The 25,536-nt window shown below is 42.8% G+C and overlaps 1 protein-coding gene across 11 annotated transcripts in view; it reads left to right on the forward strand.

Moving 5' to 3' along the window:
* LOC104919548 (ankyrin-3) overlaps positions 1 to 25,536 on the forward strand; it is a 117,549-nt gene that overhangs the window by 60,903 nt on the left and 31,110 nt on the right. For 2 of the 11 annotated variants that reach the window (XM_027278235.1, XM_027278243.1), the window contains exons 4-26: positions 456 to 554; positions 1,087 to 1,185; positions 2,527 to 2,712; positions 3,155 to 3,178; positions 4,869 to 4,967; positions 6,497 to 6,595; positions 6,878 to 6,976; positions 7,578 to 7,775; positions 8,165 to 8,263; positions 8,479 to 8,577; positions 8,699 to 8,797; positions 8,905 to 9,102; positions 10,467 to 10,565; positions 12,610 to 12,708; positions 14,542 to 14,739; positions 14,843 to 14,941; positions 15,873 to 15,971; positions 16,124 to 16,222; positions 16,358 to 16,453; positions 18,071 to 18,143; positions 18,289 to 18,345; positions 22,728 to 22,851; positions 24,047 to 24,058. In XM_027278235.1, the coding sequence (XP_027134036.1) occupies positions 456 to 554; positions 1,087 to 1,185; positions 2,527 to 2,712; positions 3,155 to 3,178; positions 4,869 to 4,967; positions 6,497 to 6,595; positions 6,878 to 6,976; positions 7,578 to 7,775; positions 8,165 to 8,263; positions 8,479 to 8,577; positions 8,699 to 8,797; positions 8,905 to 9,102; positions 10,467 to 10,565; positions 12,610 to 12,708; positions 14,542 to 14,739; positions 14,843 to 14,941; positions 15,873 to 15,971; positions 16,124 to 16,222; positions 16,358 to 16,453; positions 18,071 to 18,143; positions 18,289 to 18,345; positions 22,728 to 22,851; positions 24,047 to 24,058 (2,453 nt within the window). Of the gene's footprint in view, positions 1 to 455; positions 555 to 1,086; positions 1,186 to 2,526; positions 2,713 to 3,154; positions 3,179 to 4,868; positions 4,968 to 6,496; positions 6,596 to 6,877; positions 6,977 to 7,577; positions 7,776 to 8,164; positions 8,264 to 8,478; positions 8,578 to 8,698; positions 8,798 to 8,904; positions 9,103 to 10,466; positions 10,566 to 12,609; positions 12,709 to 14,541; positions 14,740 to 14,842; positions 14,942 to 15,872; positions 15,972 to 16,123; positions 16,223 to 16,357; positions 16,454 to 18,070; positions 18,144 to 18,288; positions 18,346 to 20,211; positions 20,849 to 21,176; positions 22,209 to 22,727; positions 22,852 to 24,046; positions 24,059 to 25,536 lie in introns of those variants that run through there. The other 9 variants (XM_027278238.1, XM_027278239.1, XM_027278236.1 and 6 more) reach the window with 8 other exon arrangements.

Below are 25,536 nucleotides of genomic sequence, written 5' to 3' on the forward strand. Positions count from 1 at the left end.
TTGTGTCTTCAGCTACACTGCATACTAGACAGTCTTGCCCGTCTCTTTATTAATCTGCCTCGTGCCTCAGCAGGCATGGCTATCTGATTTCCATGCTACAGTATACAGCATGTGACAGACGATCACTATTGTGCAACAAAGCCCAGTATCACGCGGCCAGCAGACTGGCTGTGGGTCGTCTCTGCCTTCACAAGGACCCGTACAGGCTCATAAAAAACCTTGTGTAGTTTTATTTATGGCCGAGGCTCAGTGCAAGATCATTTATGTGTGGGATGTGAGCTATCGGAAGTGACACATTGTTGGCAGTGCAGGCGGGGGGATGCCAGAGCTGGAAAAGTGTAGCTGGTGTGAGGGAGATTCACCAGGGCACATGGTTACTGACATGGATATGTGCACACACAGACAGGTGGGACAGAGATTAACACTCATTCCTCTGCTTGTTCCATGTAATCTAGAAAGGAAACACTGCTCTGCACATAGCCTCGCTGGCTGGCCAAACGGAAGTCGTCAAAGAGCTGGTCAATAATGGAGCCAATGTCAACGCACAGTCTCAGGTGGGCTATACTCGACATACACACACACAGTGTCAACACAGCTGCAAGATCCTGCTGGTCCTACAGTAAATTTAGGACCTGAAACAACTTAAATGTTATTGCACTCCTGTGATGTACATATTTGTTTGGATGAGACTGTATCATGAAGTCACTGACATTGAGGGAATCACTCAGTGGAAAGATCCTCGCTGACAGACTCTGGCATCACGCCAACTAGGCCTCTGCCTCTCCAGGATACTGCTGTCCTTGCATTTCACTTTTAACTGTCTCAAATCAAGGTGAGAGGAAAGATTTCTGTCTCTCGGGTCTTATCAAACCCTGAAAACCAAGAGAGGTGTAACAGCAACACTTCCAGACTTTACCTGAACATTTTGTTTCGCCGAGGAGATCTTTTTCTCTGGGTATCGATCACTCTCAAGATTATCAGTTGCACTGATATCATTCGATCGTGTCATCATTTCTACATTACATTCAGTGTATTTTTAGGATGACTGTTTGTAAATGTGCTTTTTTTGGTCCATGTTCTGTGCAGAATGGCTTCACTCCTCTTTACATGGCTGCCCAGGAGAATCACCTTGAGGTGGTACGGTTCCTTCTGGAGAACAACGCCAGCCAGAGTATGGCCACTGAGGTACTGTACATGTGTGTGCTACTGTGTGTACGTGTGCCAGTCCTGTTTCCACCCCTGCGTACTGTTACAGTCTGTCTCCATGCATTTTCTCTGCCTCAGTCATGTATGGTCTTTACATCTGTTGTACTAACCACCTTCATCTCCTCTCATCCCCCTTCCTCCTTTTATCATCCCGACCCCACTCACTCTGTGTCTCCGTCTGTTTCTCCACCTCTCCCTGTCCTTTCTTCACTTTTCTGTCCCTGTGGCTTTTTCCTCGTCTATCCCGTTTCACGTTCTCGCTCCGTCTACCTCTTGTCTTTCCACCATCCTCTTGTGCCTGCCCCCTTTCTCCTCTTCCCCTCCTCCTCCCCCCCACCCCCCCGGTCCTCATCTCTTCATGAGGGACTAGGCAGAGCATCATTGATTGGTAGTGTATGGTGGTGGAGGCAGAGTGACCTTGAGTCGGTCACTGATGAGGTCCGCTCCGCTTGCTGCCTCTCCTCCACGGCTGCTGCTGCTGTAACTGCTCTGATTTACGTTGCTCAGCCCGTGGAACCCATACACACACGTACTTACGAGTCACCACACGTATACGCACACAAGCACATGCACATACAGAGATAAATAGCTGATGGGGCTAATGGAAAATCCCAGCCAGTCTACAGTCCACTAGTTTACATGTATGTGCTACATGGTAGAACACAACATGCCCTTCAAGACATGCATGCACATACACATAGAATATTTTTTGCACATGAACACACTGAGTCAGTGCTCATATGAACATGATATATTAAAGCAGACACATGCACAAACTTACAGTATGCAGAAACGCTTTGGCAGGGAGCTTTTAACTGAATTATGCATCATAACAGTAATGTGTGTAGGAGATAGATGCGAGGCTTTTCCACCCCATCCTCTCTTTATGTAATTTACAGTAGTGTACTAAATATTGAGGAGGCCTGGAAATGTACAATAACCTCTACATCTGTTTGACACATTGGCTATTAGGGTAGAATTTATCATCCTCAGCATCATAAATGCTCCAAGCAGGTTACACTGTCTGAAGGTTGAACATTTTCTTGACATTCATGCACAACCAAATCAAGTTTTATCTAGAATTTGTCTTTTAATGAATCGCCTGGATTATACTTCAATAGGACTCATGGATCTCGTATTGCTTTCCTATACCCTTGGAGCAATATAATAATTCAGCAAAGTATAACATTGGAGCACCATCACTCCATAACCTCATATCATCCATCCAGTCACGCCCGTCATCCCATATCAGTTCTGTCACCAGTAATGCATCACAGTGCCCATCCAGCCCCAGTGACACCTTTTTCTCTTCATATGTAGGATGGCTTCACCCCTCTGGCGGTGGCCCTCCAGCAGGGCCATGACCAGGTGGTCTCCCTGCTGCTGGAGAACGATACAAAGGGCAAGGTACGCCTGCCTGCCCTGCACATCGCTGCCCGCAAGGACGACACCAAGGCCGCGGCCCTGCTCCTGCAGAACGACCACAACGCGGATGTCGAGTCCAAGGTGAGTGACGACGCTGATGCTCCCTGTCTCCGATCTTCAGTTGTTTGGGTTTTTTTTTCTTTTTCTCTCTCTCTCTCTGATTCTTTAATTGTTTCTTTGATTATTGATACCTTTATTTTTATTTGTTAGTTTCAGTTTCTTGCTGCCTTTTTCTCTGTATTGGTTGAATTTCGGTTTTGATGCTCTTTTTGGCAGAAAGGGGAAAGGAGCCGATGTACATTTAGTTTGTTTTGGTGCAAGTTTATATTATCTTTCAAAAACTTTCGGATGAATCATCAAAAATCTTAGAATACAACACTGGCTTCATGTCCAGAACTTCAAATGATTTTGTACTGGGCTCCTTCTCCCTTCTCTCTGCTCCTCTACTTCATATCAGTAGAGGTCCTTTTCTATTTTTTGCTCACTAACTGCCAATTCTCTCCTCTCTTGCCTAACTCTGTAGATGATGGTGAATAGAACAACAGAGGTATACCTCTACTCTGTACATTATGTAGTCTCTCCATTGCAGCTCATAAAAACTCAGAAAAAAAACAACAACCAACAACAAACACTTCAGTGCCCCTGACTTGATGCAGTAGTGTTTCTGCAGCCCTCTGTCACATCCCCTTTCCCATTTAACGAAATCTCATCTTCCTCTCCATTGCTTCATTCATGTAGTAGATATCTCTAGTCATAGAGAAAGTCAGAGTAATGGCGCATGTTTCGCTAATACTGATTTAGGAAATCCTGAGGCTGGAGGCTTGGGTATCATCCTTGATTCTAATGGTTTCATGGTGTCCAAAGCTTAAGCTCTGACTGTTATTTTTGGCAAATTCTTTGGGACTGTTAACAAAATGTCATCCTAATGTGTCCTGACACAGTCCTTCCATGAAACTGATTAACATGATAACCTTGTGTTAGCATGAAAAGTGTGGTTATCATTCACTGAAAAGCAGCAGTTTGTTCATAACCTTGCATGACAACCAAATCCCCATTAAGCTGTAAAGGAACCCAGCCTTCCAGCAGCAGACCCTTAGTCTAATTAGTTTAATTAGTCTATCAGCTATTGATTTTAGCACTTCTAATCCTCAACTCTTGCACCTAAAGCATTTTGCATGGGACCAAAGCAACAAGCTACCTCGACACTGCTTCTATGGTAACAAGGGCCCCTTCGTCACACCAAAGCCAGGTGGCCACCTTCTGTGTGTGCCTGTTTTGGTTGGCATTGTCTCTAGCTTTGGCAGGCTGGCCAGTTATCTGGTATGATTCATCCAAAAATGGCTTTGATGTGAGGCTCCTGCATCGTGGTAAACAAATATGTGCACAGTGCTCTGATGGAAGATGGAATTGAATGGATTAACCCGCTCTATGTCTACAAATTAACTTTGTTGCTATGTTTTGGTTACTTTTCTAATTATATATATTAATTATTCATACTTGTGGTTGAGATTTTTGAGCCGCCAGATATCAGCAGAGGGGATACTCAGATATGTCTGAGACACCTGCTCTCCATCGGATTATTGGTTATTTGAAATTAGGATTCCAGCGATTAGATAGCTTATTATGAGATTCATTCACTCAATGGACAGATTGTCTACAGTGTCCCTCTGTTGCTTTGACAGCTGTTGCTCACTAAGCCAGGGGTTTTGCCAGGAAATGACGTTAACAAATGGACGTTAGGTTCATTTGCAGGACATTTTTTGTACAATAAAAGTATCAGGATGTTGTGAATGAGATAGACTACTAGTAATTATCTGTCAAACTGGAGTTGCATATTAGTTTAACTTTACGTTTTCTCCTTGTGATAGTGTAATGAGTTATATTTCAGTATTGTGAAACCACATAGAAGCCTGTATGGTCTACTGAATGTAAAATCCCTCTTGTTGTCAGCATACCATTGGACCCATGTTTGATGCTTCAATAAATTGACTTTCTGTGCCATTGTGAGGAAAGTCAGGTGTCAAGTAGGTGTGACAGTGTCAAGTAGAGTGTGTCTACGTCTGATGGAGTGTGACTGTACGTCCACCATGGCCCTGTATAGTCTGCTATGAAGCCCAACGTATGGACTGAACTGTACACATGTGTGATGTGATGTGATGTGTGTTCACAGCCCGTAATGTAATATGTGCGCTTGTCTGTTTACATTTGTGTGCTGTATGGCTTTCTCCAACCCTCAGAGTGGTTTCACGCCCCTCCACATCGCGGCTCACTATGGCAACATTAATGTGGCCACGCTTCTGCTGAACAGAGGGGCTGCTGTGGACTTCATGGCACGGGTGAGTTTATTCTGCCCTCTGCTGTTAGGGAGGGGTATTACCAACATTCAAGGTAAACAAGACTGATTGTTAATATGGAAACAAAGATCCTACAAAGCTTTGAAAACTGTGGTCTAGTTTAGTTTCAATGACTTCCCCAGAGGCAGATATTTTGACTTGAAAAGCACAGATGTTACTAAAAAACACTACAGCTGGCTCTGCTCTATTAAAGTGTCTTCGTAACAGTGAGCCAGCATGCACAATATCAAACCCCTGAGACTGAATCAGCTAAATGGGATTCAGCTATTATGATTTATCATTTGTATTTTGTTTTTACTACGGGCGCTTGACAGTAAGAGCATCAACCGAAGACACATTTGTTCAAATGTGAGACGAGTGCACAGTTATCATTATTAGTAGACTTGACGTTGAGGATTGAAGGTACAGTACATGCTGCTACTACTACAAGAGAGAAAAAAAAAGAGCTGTGAAACCAAAAACACCGACATAGTAAACAATCAAAATGGAAACGTGTTGCACAACTCTTCTCCAGTGCACCATACGCTGTAAACAAGAGTATCCAGTTGCGACACGTTCACATCATAGAAATGAAAAATCTCTTCGCTTTAAATGTGAAGAGAGAAAAGGCAAATGCAGAGGAAGTTTTGAAGCTACTTCTTAAGACAGCACACTGGATTATATTTGTTCTCAAAGCACAGATGTTTAGTTTAAGGATGGATGGGTCACATCAACATCTGATTGATTTTAAAACTAGTTCAGGATATTCATAAACATAAAGACATGGAAAGGCTGTATTGACAAAGCTGTGTGTTAAAGATGCTGAATAATGAAATGATGCTTTGTTTACAAAAATGGAGATGATGTGAATGCTGCTTTATACTTCATATCTACAACAACACCCCGATGAAGGCTCACTCACATTAATCTGCAACTTGATGCGTGTTCACACCACACAAAATGTAGCAACATCATTATTATTTCTTTAAGCGGGCATCAGGAAACAAATTGCCTACTGTCCTTTAAATAAGTGTTGCATTAGCTGATATTCCTCTAAGTCTTCATAATAGGTGTTATTTTTACATTGCAATACCAGAGTGGGTGCCGTTAAAAATGTTTTCACATTATACATTAGCTAACCAGAGTCGACACTGGCCCGTAATTATATCAGCTTAGTGTGTGTGTGAAGGAGTATTGGTGTCTGTGCTGGTTTTTGACACTGATTACAGGTTAGAGGTTCAAAGAGACATTCTGCAGCTGTGGGAGAATGATGTGATTAAACAATAGAGCTGGTTTACAGCTGTTCACTTGATAATAAAAGACCCTTAATAAGGAGAGTATAGTGTTTGTGTTTGTCCCGGACAACTAGAAATTAAAGCATTGCAGTCTGTCTACAAGATTAGATGTTCTAATGAATCAATTCAGTTTAATTATAGACTTTTAAATGGTTGCTGTGTAAATAAATAACTTAACTTGACAGCTGAATCTTAACACCAGTTTCCTCTTCTTCTTTTTTTCTTTCTTGTTTTTAGAATGACATCACGCCACTTCACGTGGCATCGAAAAGGGGCAACAGCAACATGGTCAAGTTGTTGCTGGACAGAGGGTCCAAAATTGATGCAAAGACCAAGGTGAGGCTGTGGAGCCATTTAGAAATGAAGTGCATTAAAGGCTGTGTGATGTAGTCTGCTGGAGGCCGATAATTTTCCATTCTCGTCACAAAAGAAATCATCAGCTGAAGTTTATCAGTCTGACATTTCTGCTTTCCGGCATGGCTAGGTGTCCTGATCAGTAAAATGTAAAGTTTATCAGAAAAAGTCTGTGGTGTTTGCTGCTTGGCTGCCGTGTCCACGACTCTTACACCAATATATTATTCACCTTATATATATATTATCCACCTTCTTCTTTTCCAGGATGGGCTGACACCTCTTCACTGTGGGGCGAGGAGCGGGCATGAGCAGGTGGTAGAAATCCTACTGGACCGAGGAGCACCTTTCCTGTCCAAGACCAAGGTAGCTACTGGGACGATCTATTCCGGAGACGCTGTTTAGTTCAGAATAGGAAAGGAAACATCACAAACACATTTCACATATTTGTTTTTTTTTTTTTTTCCACTGGCTGTTAATTTCAATTCAATAGAACAGATCACATTTCACATGAAACACTTGCTAATAACATTGTAATACAGATGTTTAAACCAGCTTTCCTAACCACACAGAGAGCAGTTTGAAGATCCAATCAGATAGCAGGCCTGTTGTTGTTGCTGTAGTGTTGTCGCATTGTCTTCATAACGTGTGTGCGACCTCTCCAGAACAGCCTGTCTCCGCTGCGTAGCCCTACAGTTTGACCGCGCAGGACGACCAGTGTAAACAAAATAGACATTGTTGTAATGACCTCGTTATAACAATGCTTCTGTAACCTTCTCAGCAACTTCCTTCACAGTCTTTCTGTGTAGCGCATCGGCCACGCCCTAACTTACTTTGTCTGTCTGTCCATCTGTCTATGTGTCCGTCTGCGTGTGTGTTTGTCTCTCTCTCTCTCTCTCTTTGTCTTGCCTCCCCCCCCCCACTTCTCTCTCTCTCTTTCTTTCCCTCTCTCCCACCCTAACTGTAGAACGGTCTGTCGCCGCTCCACATGGCCACTCAGGGGGACCACCTGAACTGCGTCCAGCTCCTGCTCCAGCATGACGTGCCGGTGGACGACGTCACCAATGACTACCTGACGGCGCTGCACGTCGCTGCCCACTGTGGTCACTACAAGGTGGCCAAGCTCATTGTGGACAAGAAGGCCAACCCTAACGCCAAGGCCCTGGTAAGGATAAAGGAGTGGAAGGAAGGAAAAGTGAGAATAGGTCGCAATACTTGAAGGATACAGAGTTCTCCAGGAAGTTACAAAAAACAGAGAGAGAACAGGTCGTAACCGAATATTTAATTCTGAAGTCTAGGTTGGAAACTGACACAGGGATCTAAGAATCAGGATTTTAGAGGGAGCACTAAAGGTTCCTTTCTTGGCCCTGTGGTTTGCAGCTGATGTTTTTCAGCACCACCCATTCATTTCCTGGCAGATCATTTGCTTCTCCTTATCAGCCTAATAAAAGCAGCCACCCATTCGCAGATGTTTTGGGACTGTGGAGAGAGTTCATCCTTTTACAGGCGCGCGAGCATTACGCTGAGAGTTTCTTTCTCTCTTTCTGTGTGCAGAATGGTTTCACTCCACTTCACATCGCCTGCAAGAAGAACAGAGTGAAAGTAATGGAGCTGTTGCTGAAACATGGAGCGTCTATCCAGGCTGTCACCGAGGTACAACAGACACCACATTTACTCTTCTCCGCTCGACTCTACATTTTAACACTTCACACAAGAAGTGCACTCGCTTTTGACCATTCTGAGCTGCTCCATGTTATACATCATGACTTGCCTTTTAATAGTGCTTTCTTTGGACTTAAGGCAGCTTTTTGACAGCTAAGGTTCGATATTTATTGTTTTTATTGTAATGATTAAATCTGTTTTTCCAGTCTGGCTTAACGCCTATCCATGTGGCAGCCTTCATGGGCCATGAGAACATTGTGCATTCACTGACACACCATGGAGCATCACCCAACACAACCAACGTAGTGAGTGAATTATTTTTTATTCACTATTACATGTCAGAAGTAAATGTTTCTGTGGGTTCATGTTTCACATCTTTGCATATGAAAAGCTCCCACTGATGACCGTTTCTTTTGTGTCTTTCAGCGAGGTGAGACAGCTCTCCACATGGCAGCCAGGGCAGGCCAGGCAGACGTAGTCCGATACCTGCTCAAGAACGGAGCCAAAGTGGAGACCAAGTCCAAGGTTAGAACATTGCGCCTCATTATCAATCACTGTGTCAGGGAGAAAGAAAAAAAAAACGTGATGAAATTCTGGGCCAAAAGTCATTTTCTCCTCCTTCACCTCCGCAGGATGACCAGACAGCATTGCACATCTCCAGTCGGCTGGGGAAAGTCGACATCGTCCAGCAGCTGCTGCAGTGCGGCGCCTCTGCCAACGCTGCCACCACCTCAGGCTACACCCCCCTTCACCTGGCTGCCCGCGAAGGACACCAAGATGTTGCTGCCATGCTGCTGGAGAACGGAGCCTCACTCTCCTCCTCGACTAAGGTGGGTCTGGTGGATGATCTTATTCCAATGCATGAAGTTGGATGTCTCTATTTATTTCACAAGACACAGAACAGACCGACTTTATTATTTCGGTGCCATGTGTCTCCAGTAGTGGGCACCAGTCTCCATTTCCATTGTGGCTGTCTTTACATGCTTATTAGTTCAGAGTTTGTTGCTATTAAAATATATCACAAAAGTGTTCATAATCACTAATAAGACCTACAACTAGCCTACAGGGCTCGGCTATGTTAAGTTCTGTCACATAGTGGAGTCAAACCAGTTTTACAGTGTTCACCTTCAGGTTAGTGGTAGTATTAGTGTTGGTCCAGTAATTTCAGGCAATGCTTTTTACCTCAGGAGGGTTTTTTTTTCATCCACGCAGTGGACCATTGACAGATAATGTGAATTTTTGTTTCACATATGACTAATTGCAGAGATCAAGGTCAAAAAGAGATGTAGAGCACACTTTATGGAATTAGTTTGTGCATGTGTGTGTTATGTTGCTGGGGGCTATCTTTGAAGGTGACCTCTGTCAGTGGAACAAATTAATGAAAGATAAACCCCATGGTGCCAGTGCTTTCTCCTTTCTCTCTCACACACACACTCACACACACATGCAGCATCTTTTGGGACTTCACCTGAGTCAGCTGTTCAACGAAATGATGTCACACCAATGTGGGAACAGAGAAATTGACCCATTTATGATGTTTATGAAATAAATCTATTATTAACGTGCCTACACATTTAAAAAAATATTTAGAAACTAACCTATCGAGCAACTTATCTTCTCAAAAAACATCCTTTACCGTACGAACGTCGACATTAACCAATCACACAAATGAGGTCGTGTGTTTCAGAGCGTGGAATGGTAATCTGTGGGAGTCCCACATTCCTCTGGATAAAATGACCTAATGTCTTTAAATATCTTCACATACACACAGGAAGGAAGCCAAGATTAACATGATCACATTATACAACAGCCATTTATAGATGTGGAATACAAAAGGAAATAAGGGCATTTGGATTAGACTCACACGTCACATAACTTAAAACCTTCATGTGAAAACATCAGAGCTGAAGGACTTTTTCATTTCAGGACAAAATATTCTCTTTGCATGAACTAAATTGGGTTGCTAAGTAAAAAATATTTTCTTTATTTTTTATTAAAGAAGTATTTTTAAGTAATACTGGATACTGTGTCACTGTATGCACAATCGTTCAAACATTCATCATATGTGAGAAACGTGAAAAAGAGCTTGTCTCCAGAGAAGCAATGCAAATATTCACTTCCTGTTCGAATCTCTTGCTCTACATCTTTCCACTGACTTTCATTCTGACAATGTATCTCATTTTGTGTTCAACAGAAAGGGTTCAGTCCCCTTCATGTTGCAGCAAAGTACGGCAAGATGGAGGTGGCCAGTCTACTCCTACAGAAGAGAGCTGCACCCGATGCTGCTGGAAAGGTGAGATGTCTTAAGAAGAGAGGAGAGGCCCCGGTGAACAACACACTTTAGGGAGTCAATCCTGATCTCGACCAACATTTTTTCAGAAGTGTTGGAAAGCATGAGCTGTCTGTGCAGGGAGGGGCTTGCCTCAGAATGACTCTACATATAAGGCAGGAGATGACACTCCTACACAAAGGAGAGAAATGAAGGCAGCATGACTATGAACTCAGATTTCTGCATCGTCTTTACAAGCAATCATCAGCAAGCTGTGTCAGGATCAGAGTTTTCATATAAACCTTCATAATTCCTGTCAACAGCCAGTAGGATGACTAGCATCTGTATGACACAACCTTATGTAACCAAGCACATGCAGCTGTTGAGTTACCCTGAAGATTTTTAATTGTGCACTTTTAGAGAGTCGGCTCGGCCTAACAAATGGCCAAAATCAGAGAGTCATTCAGATACTGGGACTATTTCTCCTCTTGCAAGTCTCTCTGTCGTCTGCCCTTATCCAACTTGTCTCCAAGAGAGTAAACAGAACCCTTTTGGAGGTGTATTTTCCAAGCTGCAGCTGGACACAGGGGTAGTTGTGTGGAGGAGTAGCAGGTTTAGGACTGATCCCAGGACAACACAGCCAACAGATGCTTGTCCTGTTGCAAAAACCTTCTGGGTAGATTTGCTTTTATTCCCCCGGTGACATGCACTCATTCCACCTCTACATGCACCCTTGTGCAAATGCCTTCGTATACACATGGACACACACACACATATTGACACACTTACTTATCACAGACCTACTGGCACTGATTATGGTGTCTGCTAGTTTGTGTATGTGTGTGCGTGCCCATGTGCATGCGTACGCGCGTGTGTGTGTGTGTGTGTGTGTGTGTGTGTGTGCCACCATCTGAGAGCATTTAACATAATGGCAGTCAGGTATGATAATGAAGCTTTCACTCTGCTTGTTGGTGTCGCGTTAAAATCAGTCCCATTGTAATACTGACTACAAATGCAAAATCAGACTTTTATTGCAGTTTAATTTCAGTCGATAATTACAAGAAAGACGCTGTCGTCATTTTGTCACAAAGTAACAAACAACATGTTTCACACCTGTCCAGTTCAGTTGTAGCGACAGCTCACGAGATTATCAGGATATATTCGACACACTTTTCTTTTGTTATATACGTGGGACATTCCAGTGACTCAGTGAGCATCCTGGTGACTCAAGGCCTGTTGCTAAGTCTGGAGAGGTTTTTTAATTCAAGACAATAACAACAACACGCTGCTGCTACTGCTGCTGCTCTAATACTGCTACTCTTCCCAGTACTGCAAAACAAAAAACTAACATCATCGCTGTCCAGTGAAAACCATCTCTCTCTCTCAGTATCTCTAAAGGATTAAAGGAGATGATGGTGATTTACACATCAGTGTATGTTTTAAGGTCTACTGCTGCAAATGTAAAAAGACCTTATATAAAACAATTTGTGGCTGATAAACTGGCTCATGTTTAAAAAATGAACTTACCAGACCTCTGTGGCACACTCCTCATCGCTGCTCATAGCAGAAAACACCTGAATCTCAGGCCGAAGTGGTGTTGCATTGTGGGTAATGTAGGCGCCACATTTTAAGAAGGAAGAAGGCGTTTAATTAAAAAAGATGATATTTCTGGATCTCCTGCATCAGTGTCAGTGAAGTACTCCTTTAAATGTTCCTTAATGGGTTCAGTAGATTCGTCTATTGAAGCTTAATAAGATAAAAAACACTTGCCCCGAAGTTTGCAATTTGGAGATATAACATAATAATCTCTGTCTCTTCTGATAATGTCATCCTCCCCTAACTTCTTCTTCTATGTTTCAGCATGAAGCTAAACTGTCTCCTGTACTAACTGTCTTCCATCAGTTTGCTGTCCATCTTTATTCTGTCGCTTAGGTTCTTTAATTTTACTAACCATTTGAGTGTGTGTGTGTGTGCGTTTGTGTGTACAGTATTCGGTGATCTTCTAACCTGCCGATGTGTTGCATGCTTGTGTGTATGTGCGTGTGTGTGTCTTGTGTGGGTGTTTTAGAGCGGGCTAACTCCACTGCATGTAGCTGCTCACTACGATAATCAGAGAGTGGCACTGCTGCTGCTGGATCAGGGAGCTTCCCCACATGCTGCCGCCAAGGTATCCACACAAACACACATAAACACTCATCCCGCAATAAATTCCTCAGTGCCATCTCAGACCATTAACAATGTTCTGCATGCAACCTCCGTCTCTCTGAAGTTCACACATTTTTTCCCATTCCATCTTGTCAAGTCCTTGAATTTACGGCGTTGAGATCACTCTAGCAGCCAGAATTGCTCATTGTGTCAGCACATTGGACTTGGCGGTTTACTGGTTGCTATATTTTCATATTTCTCATAAAATAAAACTGGAGAGAACATGTGAATCAACTGGCTATGTATTATACATGTTGTAAAATCTCCGGAGTCAGTCACTACTTACAACCACCCACTTTTGTGAAGTCTGTTCCAGAGCTGTAAATTTTGTGTGTTCCCAATAAAACGCAAAAAAATAAAAAGGACTTTGGTTACCGCGCTTCTTGAAATGTCTGGCACACATGGTCGGTGACATGTGGTTAAGTTGTCGCCAGTCTTCAGCCAGGCTAAAACCACAGAACAAGTATGAGCAGAATGGCAGAACAACCAAAAAATGGCAGGAAATGTTTTTGGCTGGACTGACAGACATCCTGCAAGAAAAGTCCAAGTCTTGTAAAACTAATTTATCTTCGCTCGCTGTCTCTCTCACTGGCACAGTCTCCTGCTCTCTCGCTCTCTCTCTCTCCCTTAATCTGTATCAGTCTCTATTTATTCTTTTACTTTTCCTGCCTCCCTCCCACACTCTTAGTCATTCCCTCCTGCCTCCCATTCTCTCAGATTCTCCTTCAATAAATAGTTTTTCATTTGGCTGGGTACTAAACTTGGTGTGCTCGAGCTAATTTAAGTGCTTTTGGAAAGAGATAAATCTATGTGTACTAGAGGAGTTGTCTTGTGTGTTTGCACCACTCAGATGCGAGCGGTTTACGGTCACAGAGTGGTGGCATAAAACATGGGGGATCAAAACTGTGATTTTGTGAAATCTCGCTGTAAACAATGCAAGTAATGCAAACTGGATTCAGGGAGGATAGTTTGGACAGTTGGTGTGTGTGACCTCAATAGAGTTTTCAATTTTAGAGCTCAAACACAGTGACAGGGGTGACACAGAGACCTCGAGGCTGCCCAGAGAGTTCAATAGGGCCCGCCTGCAGCTCACACTGGCTCCATTTGGGTCCTCTCTAATGTGAACAATGAATGGTTCTCCTTCACGTGTCTCATCCAGTGCTGGTTCTCCCACCAATGATAAATAGTAACTTATTATTGGTGGGCAAACTGATGTTTCCATGTTTGTCTTTGATCAAGCATGGGTCAAACATGATCATGAAGTTTAAAACTTTAACCTTCATGATTGTCCATAAATTGAAAGTCCATTATCGGTATTATTATCACCTCATCCGCGGGTCAATCCACAGCTCCGACCATTGTGTTAAATCCAGTTACATGACTGTAAATTTGGTGTCATGACTAAATGGATTAAATGTTGAGCTCTGCATCATGACTTTACTGTACTGATTCTGTGTGTTTACATCTGTGGTTGCAGTAATGTTGAACTACTTTTGCAGAACTACTGAAACTTCTGACCTTGTTTGTTGGTAGAAGCTCATTATTCTTGAGTCTTAAATCAGGATTGGATCCTTCCACTGCATAAAAAATGTTTTATGTTCTGTTAATAAATCAAACTTATTGTAAACAACAAAAATAACCTACGACCTTGTCTATACTTGAGTCTATAATTTATGGATGGAAATAAATACATAAGAAGAAGACAGAAAGATAAAGGAATATTCCAACCATTCAGAAGAAGTGAAAGAGTTCGGTACATCTTCCTAACCCCCTGCATCTCTTTAACCTGCCTTAGAATGGCTACACACCACTCCACATCGCTGCCAAAAAGAACCAAATGGACATTGGGACCACACTGCTGGAGTACGGCGCCGACACTAATGCCGTGACGCGGCAAGGTATCAGCCCCATTCACCTGGCAGCGCAGGAGGGCAGCGTGGACCTGGTGTCACTGCTCCTTACCAAGAGCGCTAACGTCAATGTGTGCAATAAGGTATACCCGGCATGGTGGCATGTTTCAGTCTGGTTATGTGTTTCCGATCATAGCATAATTGTGCGTTCATACATGCATATGTGTGTCCTTTCCTCATATACAGAGCGGACTTACACCACTGCACTTAGCAGCTCAGGAGGACAAGGTCAATGTTGCAGAAGTCCTTCTCAACCATGGGGCTGATGTGAACCCGCAAACGAAGGTAAAGCTTTCTCAGATAGGACACACACACACACACACACACACACACACACACACACACACACACACACACACACATTTGTTTGTTTAGATGTTTGGTTTGATGCATAATCTTTGATTTACACACATGACTGATTTTGCTGCATATGCTTGTCTTGTCTCTACCTGAACTGAATTTTCAAAACCATAGAATAAAATCGTTTCAGTATATTCATGGCATCGGAAAAATACTCTCACACACACTCTTTGGGCACACAGACACACACACACACCTGCGTCCAGAATCATCTCAGGTGCTACATAAATAAAGGATTGATACCTGAGTGGAAGGTGTTCATGTCTTTATAGATGCACCACACACAGGCAGCAAACACACACACACCACACACACACAAACACACACAAACAAGCACGTACATGATCTAATATTTGGTCACACTCTGTCAGTTGCATTCACCTACACACAAACACACACACAGGCCCCATAACAGGCTGCTCACGTTCACGTAGATGAAGGTTGAACTAACGCAAGGTTATCGTGTGTGTGTGTGTGTGTGTGTGTGTGTGTGTGTGTGTTTGTGTGTATTTGTGCTGACATGACAGTTGTTTACAGCAAATAGGTTATTCACTCACTGATCTCCTTTATCATCATGCATTGTACTCATAATTCAGTGTGTGGGCGTGAAATATGATCCCGTTTTGAAGTTTTATATAGGATCAGAGATAGCATACTAAGCAGGAGAGGTGAATAAAATTTCCCCCTGGAAAGCATTTGTTTTTTTTTTCTTTCAAAATAAGAGCCACTTTTTTTTCAGAAAGCGTGATGTAACAAGAGAAGGCCTGCAGTCAGCATGCATAACTATATTACCCTCTATTCATCTGCGCACCCTTCATGTCTGTGTCTCTGCCCTCATCTACTTTTCCTAATGCAGATGGGTTACACTCCACTGCACGTGGCATGTCACTATGGCAACGCAAAGATGGCAAACTTCCTGCTGCAGAACCGTGCCAGAATCAATGGCAAAACTAAGGTAGAAAAACACACGCTCAACCACCCACACAAACAATTATTACACAATATTGTATTGCTCTTCCCTTATACCCAAATTTCTACATTTTATAATTTATATACTTTGATGTTTCCTCCCTTTCCCTGACCTTGTTTGTGTGTGTCTCTCTCTAGAACGGATACACTCCCCTACACCAGGCAGCTCAGCAGGGCCACACCCACATAATCAACCTGCTGCTTCAGCACGGGGCCTCAGCCAACGAGCTCACCATGGTCAGTGCACAAACACACTGGCACATACACAGTCCAACAAAAAAAAAAAAAAAGTTTGATGAAATGCTGAATGCTCTTTGTGTGTTTTCTGTGTGCCTCCTATGAATAACTTCCACTTGGTTTCACACTGATCAGAATGGGAACACTGCCCTATCCATCGCCTGTCGCCTTGGATACATCTCTGTGGTTGACACTCTGAGGCCCATGACAGACGAAAACCTGACCGCCATGGTGAGTTACTATCTTTAACTGATATGTACACAATCTTTAAGTCTAATATTTTGGCCAGTGCAATAAATGCATGTGACATTGAGGAAAATAGCATGTTATTATGAGACAGTATAAAACATTTTTAAAGTGAGAATTCAGCATCCTCGGTTTAAATAACCACACCAATGGTTTTGCATGTTTCACATTTTGTACATTAAGAAATCTCAAATATTCAACTGTATGAAAATCATCTTGAAACTAGCTTAAGAAAAGTTATCAGTCTCGGTGAGCATTGAATCACTGTTCATATTTCGTCACATGCATTCAAGGTTTCTCTGAGACATGTGTGTTAAGAGTTGGCTACCATATCCAGAATGTGAGATAAGTCCTATAATCTCGGTTGTTTGTTGCATTCAGATCTTTGCTTTTGGATATGCTTTAGAAAATCATCTGTCATACTTAAGCATTTGTGGCTATTGGACTAAACCATTATTGAGCAGCTGTATTGAACTGTATAGTGTGACCTACTCCTTGCCCAAATTAAAACTTGGCCAGCTTGCAACATGCCCGAGTGGGAGTCAGTGTGTGAATCCTGCAAAATCAGCCAGCAAGTAAGTCAGTGAGTCTCGCTATGTCACATGCGTGAAGTTATCCTGAGAGAGCGGAGCTTAGATTAGAGCTTAAGGTTTCTCCTCAAATAGCCCAGGTCACTAATGGTGATCTGATCCACACACGTGCCTGGAAGAACGGAGGGGGGAGGGAGAAGGGTGTGACGGCAGGAAAGAAAGAGAGGCAGTAGGATGATGAAGAGGTGAAAGGGGTAGGAGAGGGGGACAGTGAGTGAAGGGACGGACAGGGAGGTCACAGAGAATCTTGCACAATCAGCAGCAAAGTATATTAGTCATAAATGAAGCAACTTAAAGATCAAGGTCATTTCCACACACCTTTGTGTGTGATTGATCTATTATTCACTAAGCAGAGGCCTCTGCTGTTGTTTTATGTCTCTATTGAAGCTACATCTGCAGCCTGTGGGACCTTTGCTGCTCAGTTACGTGGAGTAAAATGGCCTCATGACCGAACATACAGTATCATTACTGCTTACTGTGACAGGGGCCACGGCTGACATGCAGTTTAGTGTCCATATTTGAAATTGAAAATATATGTGAAGGTCAAACCAGTTGTTATTAACTGACTACAGTTGTCTCTGAAATATATAGTTTATTCAACAAATAGTTCCTGATTGTGTTATGGCAAATGAGACCCCTGAATTTCTGCGTTTTTTCTCTCAGCTTGGTGCTCATACTTTAAAAAATCATTTGTAAACTCTCTAACTCTCTCTTTAACAATATTTGCAAACAGACTTTTAAGGTTTAGGATGTCAAGGTTTGTAAATATGAAGCAAGCAGACAAGACAGTGCTTATGTTATCTGATAGTTGACTTTATTGACAGTGAACTGGAATGATCATTTGATATATGAAATGATAATAATATTAAAAAACCTGCTCATATTCTCGTATTTTCCCACCTGAAACTGGTTTAAAGTGTCATGGATTTGTCCAGAATATCAATATGTTTTGGCAACATAATCTTGTTTTGCCAAAACTGTTCAGTCATCTGTCTTCTTTTCACATTGGCAGAGTGCATCAGAAAAACACAAAATCAACGTCCCGGAGACCATGAATGAGTTCCTCGACATGTCGGACGATGAAGGTATGTGAAGAATTATTGACGTCATTTTCAGGCAAATAATTGATAACTTGGAAGGTTATATTAATACACTGCATGGTGTCCATACACTAGAGACTTTTCATTAACATGTGCAATGTTTCACTGTATGTGCGTCTAAATCACACAGTCCGGGCCAATGTGCCAGAGATTCTCAATGAGGAGTCTTTTTCAGATGTTGATGAAGGTATTTGTCACCAGTTTTTCGCCACCGTTCTGTCGCTTGTTTGTTTTCCTTTCACGTAACACACTTCAGCAGAACTCACCTGCCCTCTCTACGCTGCTATTCAGCTTTGCTGTTCATCAGAACACACTCACTCAACAGCGACCTTCTACTTATACAGAATGCTGTGATTATAGTTATTATGCAGCCCAAAGCACTATGAATCAGAGAGATATACTATTGATGTAGAATTGTTCTCATCCCAAGAGCCAATAAGAGGGTCAGACAGAGCAGATCTCCGGTTTCTGTGATTGTTTTTTGTGTGTTATGTACTGTGGTTATTTGTCCACAATCATCAGACAAAGAATAAAGTCTCAGATATTTTCATTTTGTGCGAGAAATCCATCAGCGAACATTAAATTATTGAACAGTTGTAGCCTTGAATCTGGTTTGTTTTTCCGTCAGGTTTAAGTGTCCTCTTTCTGTTCGCACACTGACGCTGCTGATGTTATTTTCACTGCAGCTTACAGACACATTTGTTATTTTTAACCGCTCGCACACCATCAGTCTCATACTGCATGATTTTCCTCATCAAAAACACTTTGTGATGTGCCGTCCTAACTCCATCGCTGGAATCCTTTTGAATGAGTCGCAGTGAGAAAATGGAGGTCAATGGGAGTCAGTTTATAATTCAGATACGTGTAATGAAATAATCTTATGTTGCTGTATGTAAACCTTGATATACATACATTACATAACAATGATATCATAGTTTAGCAGCAGCTGCTGTAGCTCTGCAGAGCCACATAACACAGCCAAGTTTATGGTACAAGCCACATAGTTTCAGGCTGCCCACTTCAGTCTTCTGTCCTTTGTTTTGGAACCACAGAGCCAACAGGCCTGTAAAATTGATGAGCTTGTTCATGTTGTTGCTTAGGAGACAGTCGGAGAGGAGTGTGTGTGTGTGTGTGTGTGTGTGTGTGTGTGTGTGTGCATGTGTGTGTGTGTGTGGGTGGGGTGGGGGTTTCTATGTCAGGTGATACAGCTAGACTCAACAAGTTACGCGCACACACATATCAGGTGATAATGGAGGAGTTTGTACTGTAGCCGTATGATGAAGATCCTCATCTGCACACCTATGATTCAGTGTGTTATCACTACCAAGCAGGAATTATAAATAAAGAGTATCCATGGCCTCATATACTCCACATAAACTGTTTATACTGTGTGCATAATTCATCGGCATTGTACTTGTGTGCAGCACGGCCTCGATATTCAGTTTGCCCAATAGTAGCAGCAGCAGACAGGCTTCAATTAGCTGTGTATGTGTGTGTGTGTATGTGTGTGTGAAAGGAGTTAGAGGAAGTAAAGAGTTTCCACATCTCTCTTTAATCCTATATGGGGGAAGTAAATCCTATTAAAGTGGAGATGGAGTGAGTGTGATGGGTCACTCCTGGTCTCTGGTTGTTCATTTTGCAGTGTGTGTGTGTGTGTGTGTGTGTGTGTGTGTGTGTGTGCAATCACACGCTCATCTCATGCTTTCTATAGGCTACTACAGCCACGAGCTTTTACCATCTTTAGACAACAACTTAACTCCTTGTTGTGCTCTCCATAATCCCCAGCACTGATCTTAGAGGATAGTGCTGTCACTGAAACAGCTCTTGCATAATTCTTCAGAAATTCTTGTCTTACTCTTCTGCAATATTTGGTAATTGTGTGTGCAACATGTAGAAGGAATAAGTAGGCTGTTTAAAAATGGGAAAATGACGCCTGCTGTCGTTATTTCATCATCATTTGAGCCCCCCACTCCCAGTTTGACATGCAGCCAGACTCCCTCGGTGACTTCCCCCATAGAGGAAGAAAAGGCAGGAGGAGCGTCCAGTGAGAGTTTTTCTTTTTCTCTCCGTCACTGTCTCCTTCCACCGAGGTTCCCATGCATTTGCTCAATCGGCCTGTCAGCTGACTGTGCTCTCCACGGAGCTGTAAACACTCCGAGCGCGGCCCCTGTTGACTCTCTTCAGCTGGAGTTTGTTGTCGGATGCTGTTGAGCCAGGAACGCACCGAGACTTTCTCTCTCTCTTTCTAAATCCAATGAGATGAGCTTTTTCTTTTTTTGAGCCGCTTGCAGGAGAATTAACCCCGGTGTGGCCGCTGGTTTCAGATGGCTTGGACTGTTTCTACTCAGCCAATGTGCACTGTTTGACAGCCAGGAGACGCAAAAACTTTTTTTTTTTTTTGAGTTTTGAGCCTGAAGTTGTGTTTCTTTGCGGAGAGGAGGCGACAGAGATGTGCGCACAGGTTATAAAAACGCGCAAGTTAGAGTGGAGTTAAGTGCGTGGGGTGAAGAGAGGGCAACATTTTCCATCAGCAGCAGCAGCAGCAGAAGCTCTGAATGGACCACTTGATAGGGTTCACCTCTTACTGGATTTACTTTTCATCCTGGGGACGTTTTGTGAAGCTTTAGAAATTAAAAAAAATAACATATAAGAAAAAAGAGTTGTGATCAATATGGCTGCACTGGACAAAGGTAAGTCGTTTAAGCATCAGAGGAAGTTTCTGTGTTTGGAGTTTTGAAGGCTGCGATGTAAAAAAATAAAAAGAAGACAGAAAGTGGTGTTATGATGTGAAATTTGTATTATTTTATTTTATTCTTTTATTATCTGCTTTATTGTTTTTTAAGTTTTCTACCAGTTGATGGCAGAGATGGGTGGCAACCTGATCAGCCTTTTGGTTTCTGTGCATTTATTTTTATTTTATTTTATTTTATTTATTTTTGCTGTTAAAAATATGCAGTGTGTGTGTGTGTGTGCGTGTGCGTGTGTGTGGTGTTTATCTGAGCTTGTGTGTGTGTGTGCGTGTGCGTGTGTGTGGTGTTTATCTGAGCTTGAATGGGACGGTGATACATTATTACAGCAGCGGGAAGCCGATTGTTTTCCAGTTTTTTTTTGTTTTTTTGTCAAGTCAGATAGACACAGCTAGAAAAACACAGGACGTTAGGTCAGCAATTTAACCGTCAGAATAAAAGCATAACACAGGCCTCAAGAAATAATATAACAGCTATGCAGACATATAATGTATGATAGTTTTCTTTTTCTTCTTGGATGGATAACTTTTGGGAAATTGACTGTAAAAGCTGGAACACACGGTGTGTTATTATGTGTCAGTGTTTTAGAACAAAGGTGCATGGAAAGCTCCAGACGTGACCCTCTGCTGTAACATCCACCAATGCCACCGGTGGGGGGAAAAATACACAACATGAAAACACAGTTTCTTCAGCAATTAATGCCACAATGTTTGCTCATGACTTCTACCCAAAAATACAAAATGGTCTCAGATTTCAGAGATTAGTTGAGAGTCAACAAAGAACTACACTACACTTCCTAATGAAATAATTCAGGAATGCATTCAATATAAACACAATTCTCAAACCCTAGATTTCTTTGGAGTTTTACTAAAACATGAAACCTTTCTAAAGGCCTAGATTCCTGTTGTAGAAATACATTAAGACTGAAGGATGGAAATCATATGAGGCTGGACAAACTCCTTGAGTTGGATATTAGGTTCCCTAATGTATCCATATTGCTTCTTGTGAGTTGATCACATGGATCTATTTTATCATTCCATATATTTTTTTATTATTCCCCTGCGTTTTATTTTGAAATTTGACACCCGGATACACCTTACTTTTTAATGCCACCTAACTTGACAGTGGTGCTGGTGTGTGATCGGAGTGCGGCAGTATTGGAGGTAGGGGGGAGGGGCTGCGGTGAAGGAGCAGAGTGTTGCAGGCAGGACAGAGCCGGACATGAGGGAGAAGGGGAAGCACGGTAGCCGCTCCGCCGGCTTCGTTGACCGGCGTGTCATCGTCCACCGGTCCGCCGATCGAGGTGCGATGCGCGTTGTGCACTCTCTGCTTGTTCTCTGCTTATTGTGCCGAGGCTTTTTTTTTTTTTTTTTTTGGTGCTAAAACCCTCTGCTGCGCTCTGCCTTCTGAGTGTTGTGAAGGGAGCTGCGTTTGGTTTTACAGGAGAGCTCCAGATTATACCGCAAAGTGTCTCTGCTGCTGCTGCTGCCTCCGGTGGCATCTTTTCTCTTTATAATCATTACTGTCAAGCATCTTGCGCTGCTGTGTGTCCCTGCTTCATGTGTTGTTGTTGTTCTGCCACAGTCAGATGAATAGACAAAAAGAAAAAAAAAAAGTTGCAGGGGGGCTATGCAGTTGCGGTGAGGTATGCTGAGTGGTGAATGATGATCCAAGGCCTCCTTTAAGTACCATAATCAAATAAGTGATTTTTTATTCCTGAGGTGCCGCATCGCATCTCTCACCCGGATTGGCTTTTGAAGTTAACAGGAGGATTTTTTTTTTTATTATTTCATCCCCCACACACCCCTCCCCTCCCCATCAGGTGAGGATGCGATGACCGGGGATACGGACAAATACCTGCGGCCTCAGGACCTCAAAGAGCTGGGGGATGACTCTCTCCCTCAGGAGGGGTACATGGGCTTCAGCATAGGAGCCCGCTCAGCCAGGTAAGCGCCTGTCATTTATATTAGATACACATGAAAAAGCACTGATGGTGCTTTGGTGCAGTGCTGTCAACTATTTGGTCCAACTTAGAATATTGTGTCCAGATGATGTTTACCTGACTACAGAAATTAGGATTTATTGGCCCCGTGGTTGTTCACTCTGTGCACATGATGCCATAGTTTTTTTTGAGATTGTATGTTGGGCTGAAACAGATTATATAATGTACAGCCCCCTCCAACACAACACATAAACAGAATAATGGAAATCGCCAGAGAAAGCAGCTGGAAAGTTGCCATCTAATGATTCAACCTGACATAATGATTCAGCGTTTTGTGTGGCCTCATTCAAACCCAGACAAAGAATACACAAATGGCCCATATTATAACACAAGCTCTATCTTTGAACTTTGATGTGTCCTCAGTGAACAGCTGCACGTCAGGATCCGCCACAGGGCCTTAACAGTTTCAAATAGTGGACAAAGTATGTAGTGGAAAACTGGGCAGGCTCCAGTGAAAACACATCAACGGCACACAGGACAAGTGTTGTGCTGCTTCCAGTGTGTATTGTAGCCACGCTAACAGATGGCAGATGCACTGTGATGGTTGGATTGATAAAAACAACTACGCTCACTGTGACAGGAAGCTGCTTACATCAGCGGGCCACAGCAAACAAGGGGAAACGGAGAAATAAATGGAGAGATTCCATGTAAACAAGCTTGTTTGATGAGGTTCATGGGTTGATGTCGGAAAGAGTTTTTCCAGAGGTAATGGATTAGATTATGTGAATTGTTGTTAGCCCCTTTAAAATAACAATACAAGAGGTTTCAGGGGTTTGAATTTAAAGTTAGAGTAGAATAAAAAGTTTGTGAGATCTTTACAGAAGTTTGAATGTAATGCTGTGTACTTAATTGATCAATGAATGTATGATGCTGAGCAAGTTCTTTCCCTTTTTCCTTGCCTTTCTGTTTATGACATCGACATTGCATGGTTCGCTTTCTGACGATTGATCAAAGCACTCGTGTGAAAAAACACTTGTGCCAAGTCGCAGCGTGCCGCCATGCAAAATGCACAGCATCAATGTCATATGGGGGAAAAAAAGAAAAGCCACATCATGCTTGAATGTCTTCAGAATGCTTCGCTTTTCACTCTTCTATTTTGTTCTTTTCCTTGTTTTCCTGCACCCTGTCCCTCATTCTAGCCCTAGACTCAGGTAAGAAAAGAGTAGTAGTCGTAGTAGTTGTAGTAGCTGACATTAGCCGTGAATGGTGTCCCTTCCTTTGTGAATTCCTGAACTACTGTTTAACCCCAACCCTACACTCATGAAACTGCTAACCCAAATCACAGGTCCATCCATTGTACAGTGGTGTCGTGGTAGCAGATGTGTTACTTTGTTGCTGTCAAGTGTCGTATTGTCAAATCCATTTTAGATGATCACCGTTCACCTCATTGTCTCATCCCTCTAAGAAAATCATCATATCTGCAGAATAAAAGTGTATTTATTTTTTTGATGCAGGTGTGGAAAACAGGCAATCTCCCGAATTGCCCGAAAATGAGAAAATAAAAGCTGCACTTTTGTTATTTTGCAGACTTTTCTTCAGTATGAGTTGTGTGGAATAATCCCCTTAACTTTTTGATGTGGCTTTTTTACCAAGTGGCGCTTTTGTTGTGCCACTGAGTGTAACTTCCAGGGATCAAACGCATCCGTTTATTCATAATACATCCCCTTTTATCCGCCCTATTTACATGTAAGTAATTGGATATATCGCGGCATTATTCAGGATGATTCCGGATGTTAAATCATGGTTTGCAGAGATGGAAACTTAACTCTGGAGTTTAGAAATCCCCTCCACACACACACACACACACACACACACACACACACACATCAAGGCACTCACTTACACATACACAGCACTCACATGGACGCACAATGACTCAGACAGCTGTCTCTTTGAGTCCACACAGATGCGCCCCCTAAAAAACTTTGGACTGCTATACGGCATATACATGGAGACGGGGAGGAAAAAACAAGTCACGTGGATGATGGGAAGTGTAGTTCACAGCAAGGCGGTCTCGATTGATCAAGAGTAAAACGAGTGTATTGGTGTGGAAATGGGAAGGAAGGTGACAGAGAAGGAGGAGAGGAAAACAGCAAGGCAGAGAAAATCTGGAAAAGGGTAAACACGACGGAGTCATGGCAGCATGACTCTGAAATATAGATAATGGAGAGAGGAAAAGAGTGCTGCTAGGTGTCATGATGTGCAGAAATAGATGAAACACAGGCAGAAATGGAAAGACACGGATGTTTTTTGGGGAGGAGAGGAGGATGGACAGAATGAGAAAAAGGAGGAAGCTGTGAATAACAAACAGTCCGACTGAAGGCGGGGGGGTAAGTGGGGGGGGGTCGTAGCACGGCACTGCCATGCCAGCGAGTCCATTCAGGCCGCGCAGAGTTGCTTGGTAACTTCGATGGCGAGGTAGGCAGGCTGTGCTGAATAAAGGGCTTCTCTCTGTGCTGAATAGTGTGCCCACTCAAACACGCTGAGCACTGCGTTTTCTCCCCCTCGCTCTCACCCCGTTTCCCACCACCCACTGCCCCCCCCTCCTCTCTGCACACACACACAGGACACATCAGTACACACATACTGTAATATACTCTGACAAAATAAGACACAGAGTTGTCGGGTT

The sequence above is a fragment of the Larimichthys crocea genome, chromosome III (genome assembly GCF_000972845.2).
Source record: "Larimichthys crocea isolate SSNF chromosome III, L_crocea_2.0, whole genome shotgun sequence".
Taxonomy (NCBI): Eukaryota; Metazoa; Chordata; class Actinopteri; family Sciaenidae; genus Larimichthys; species Larimichthys crocea.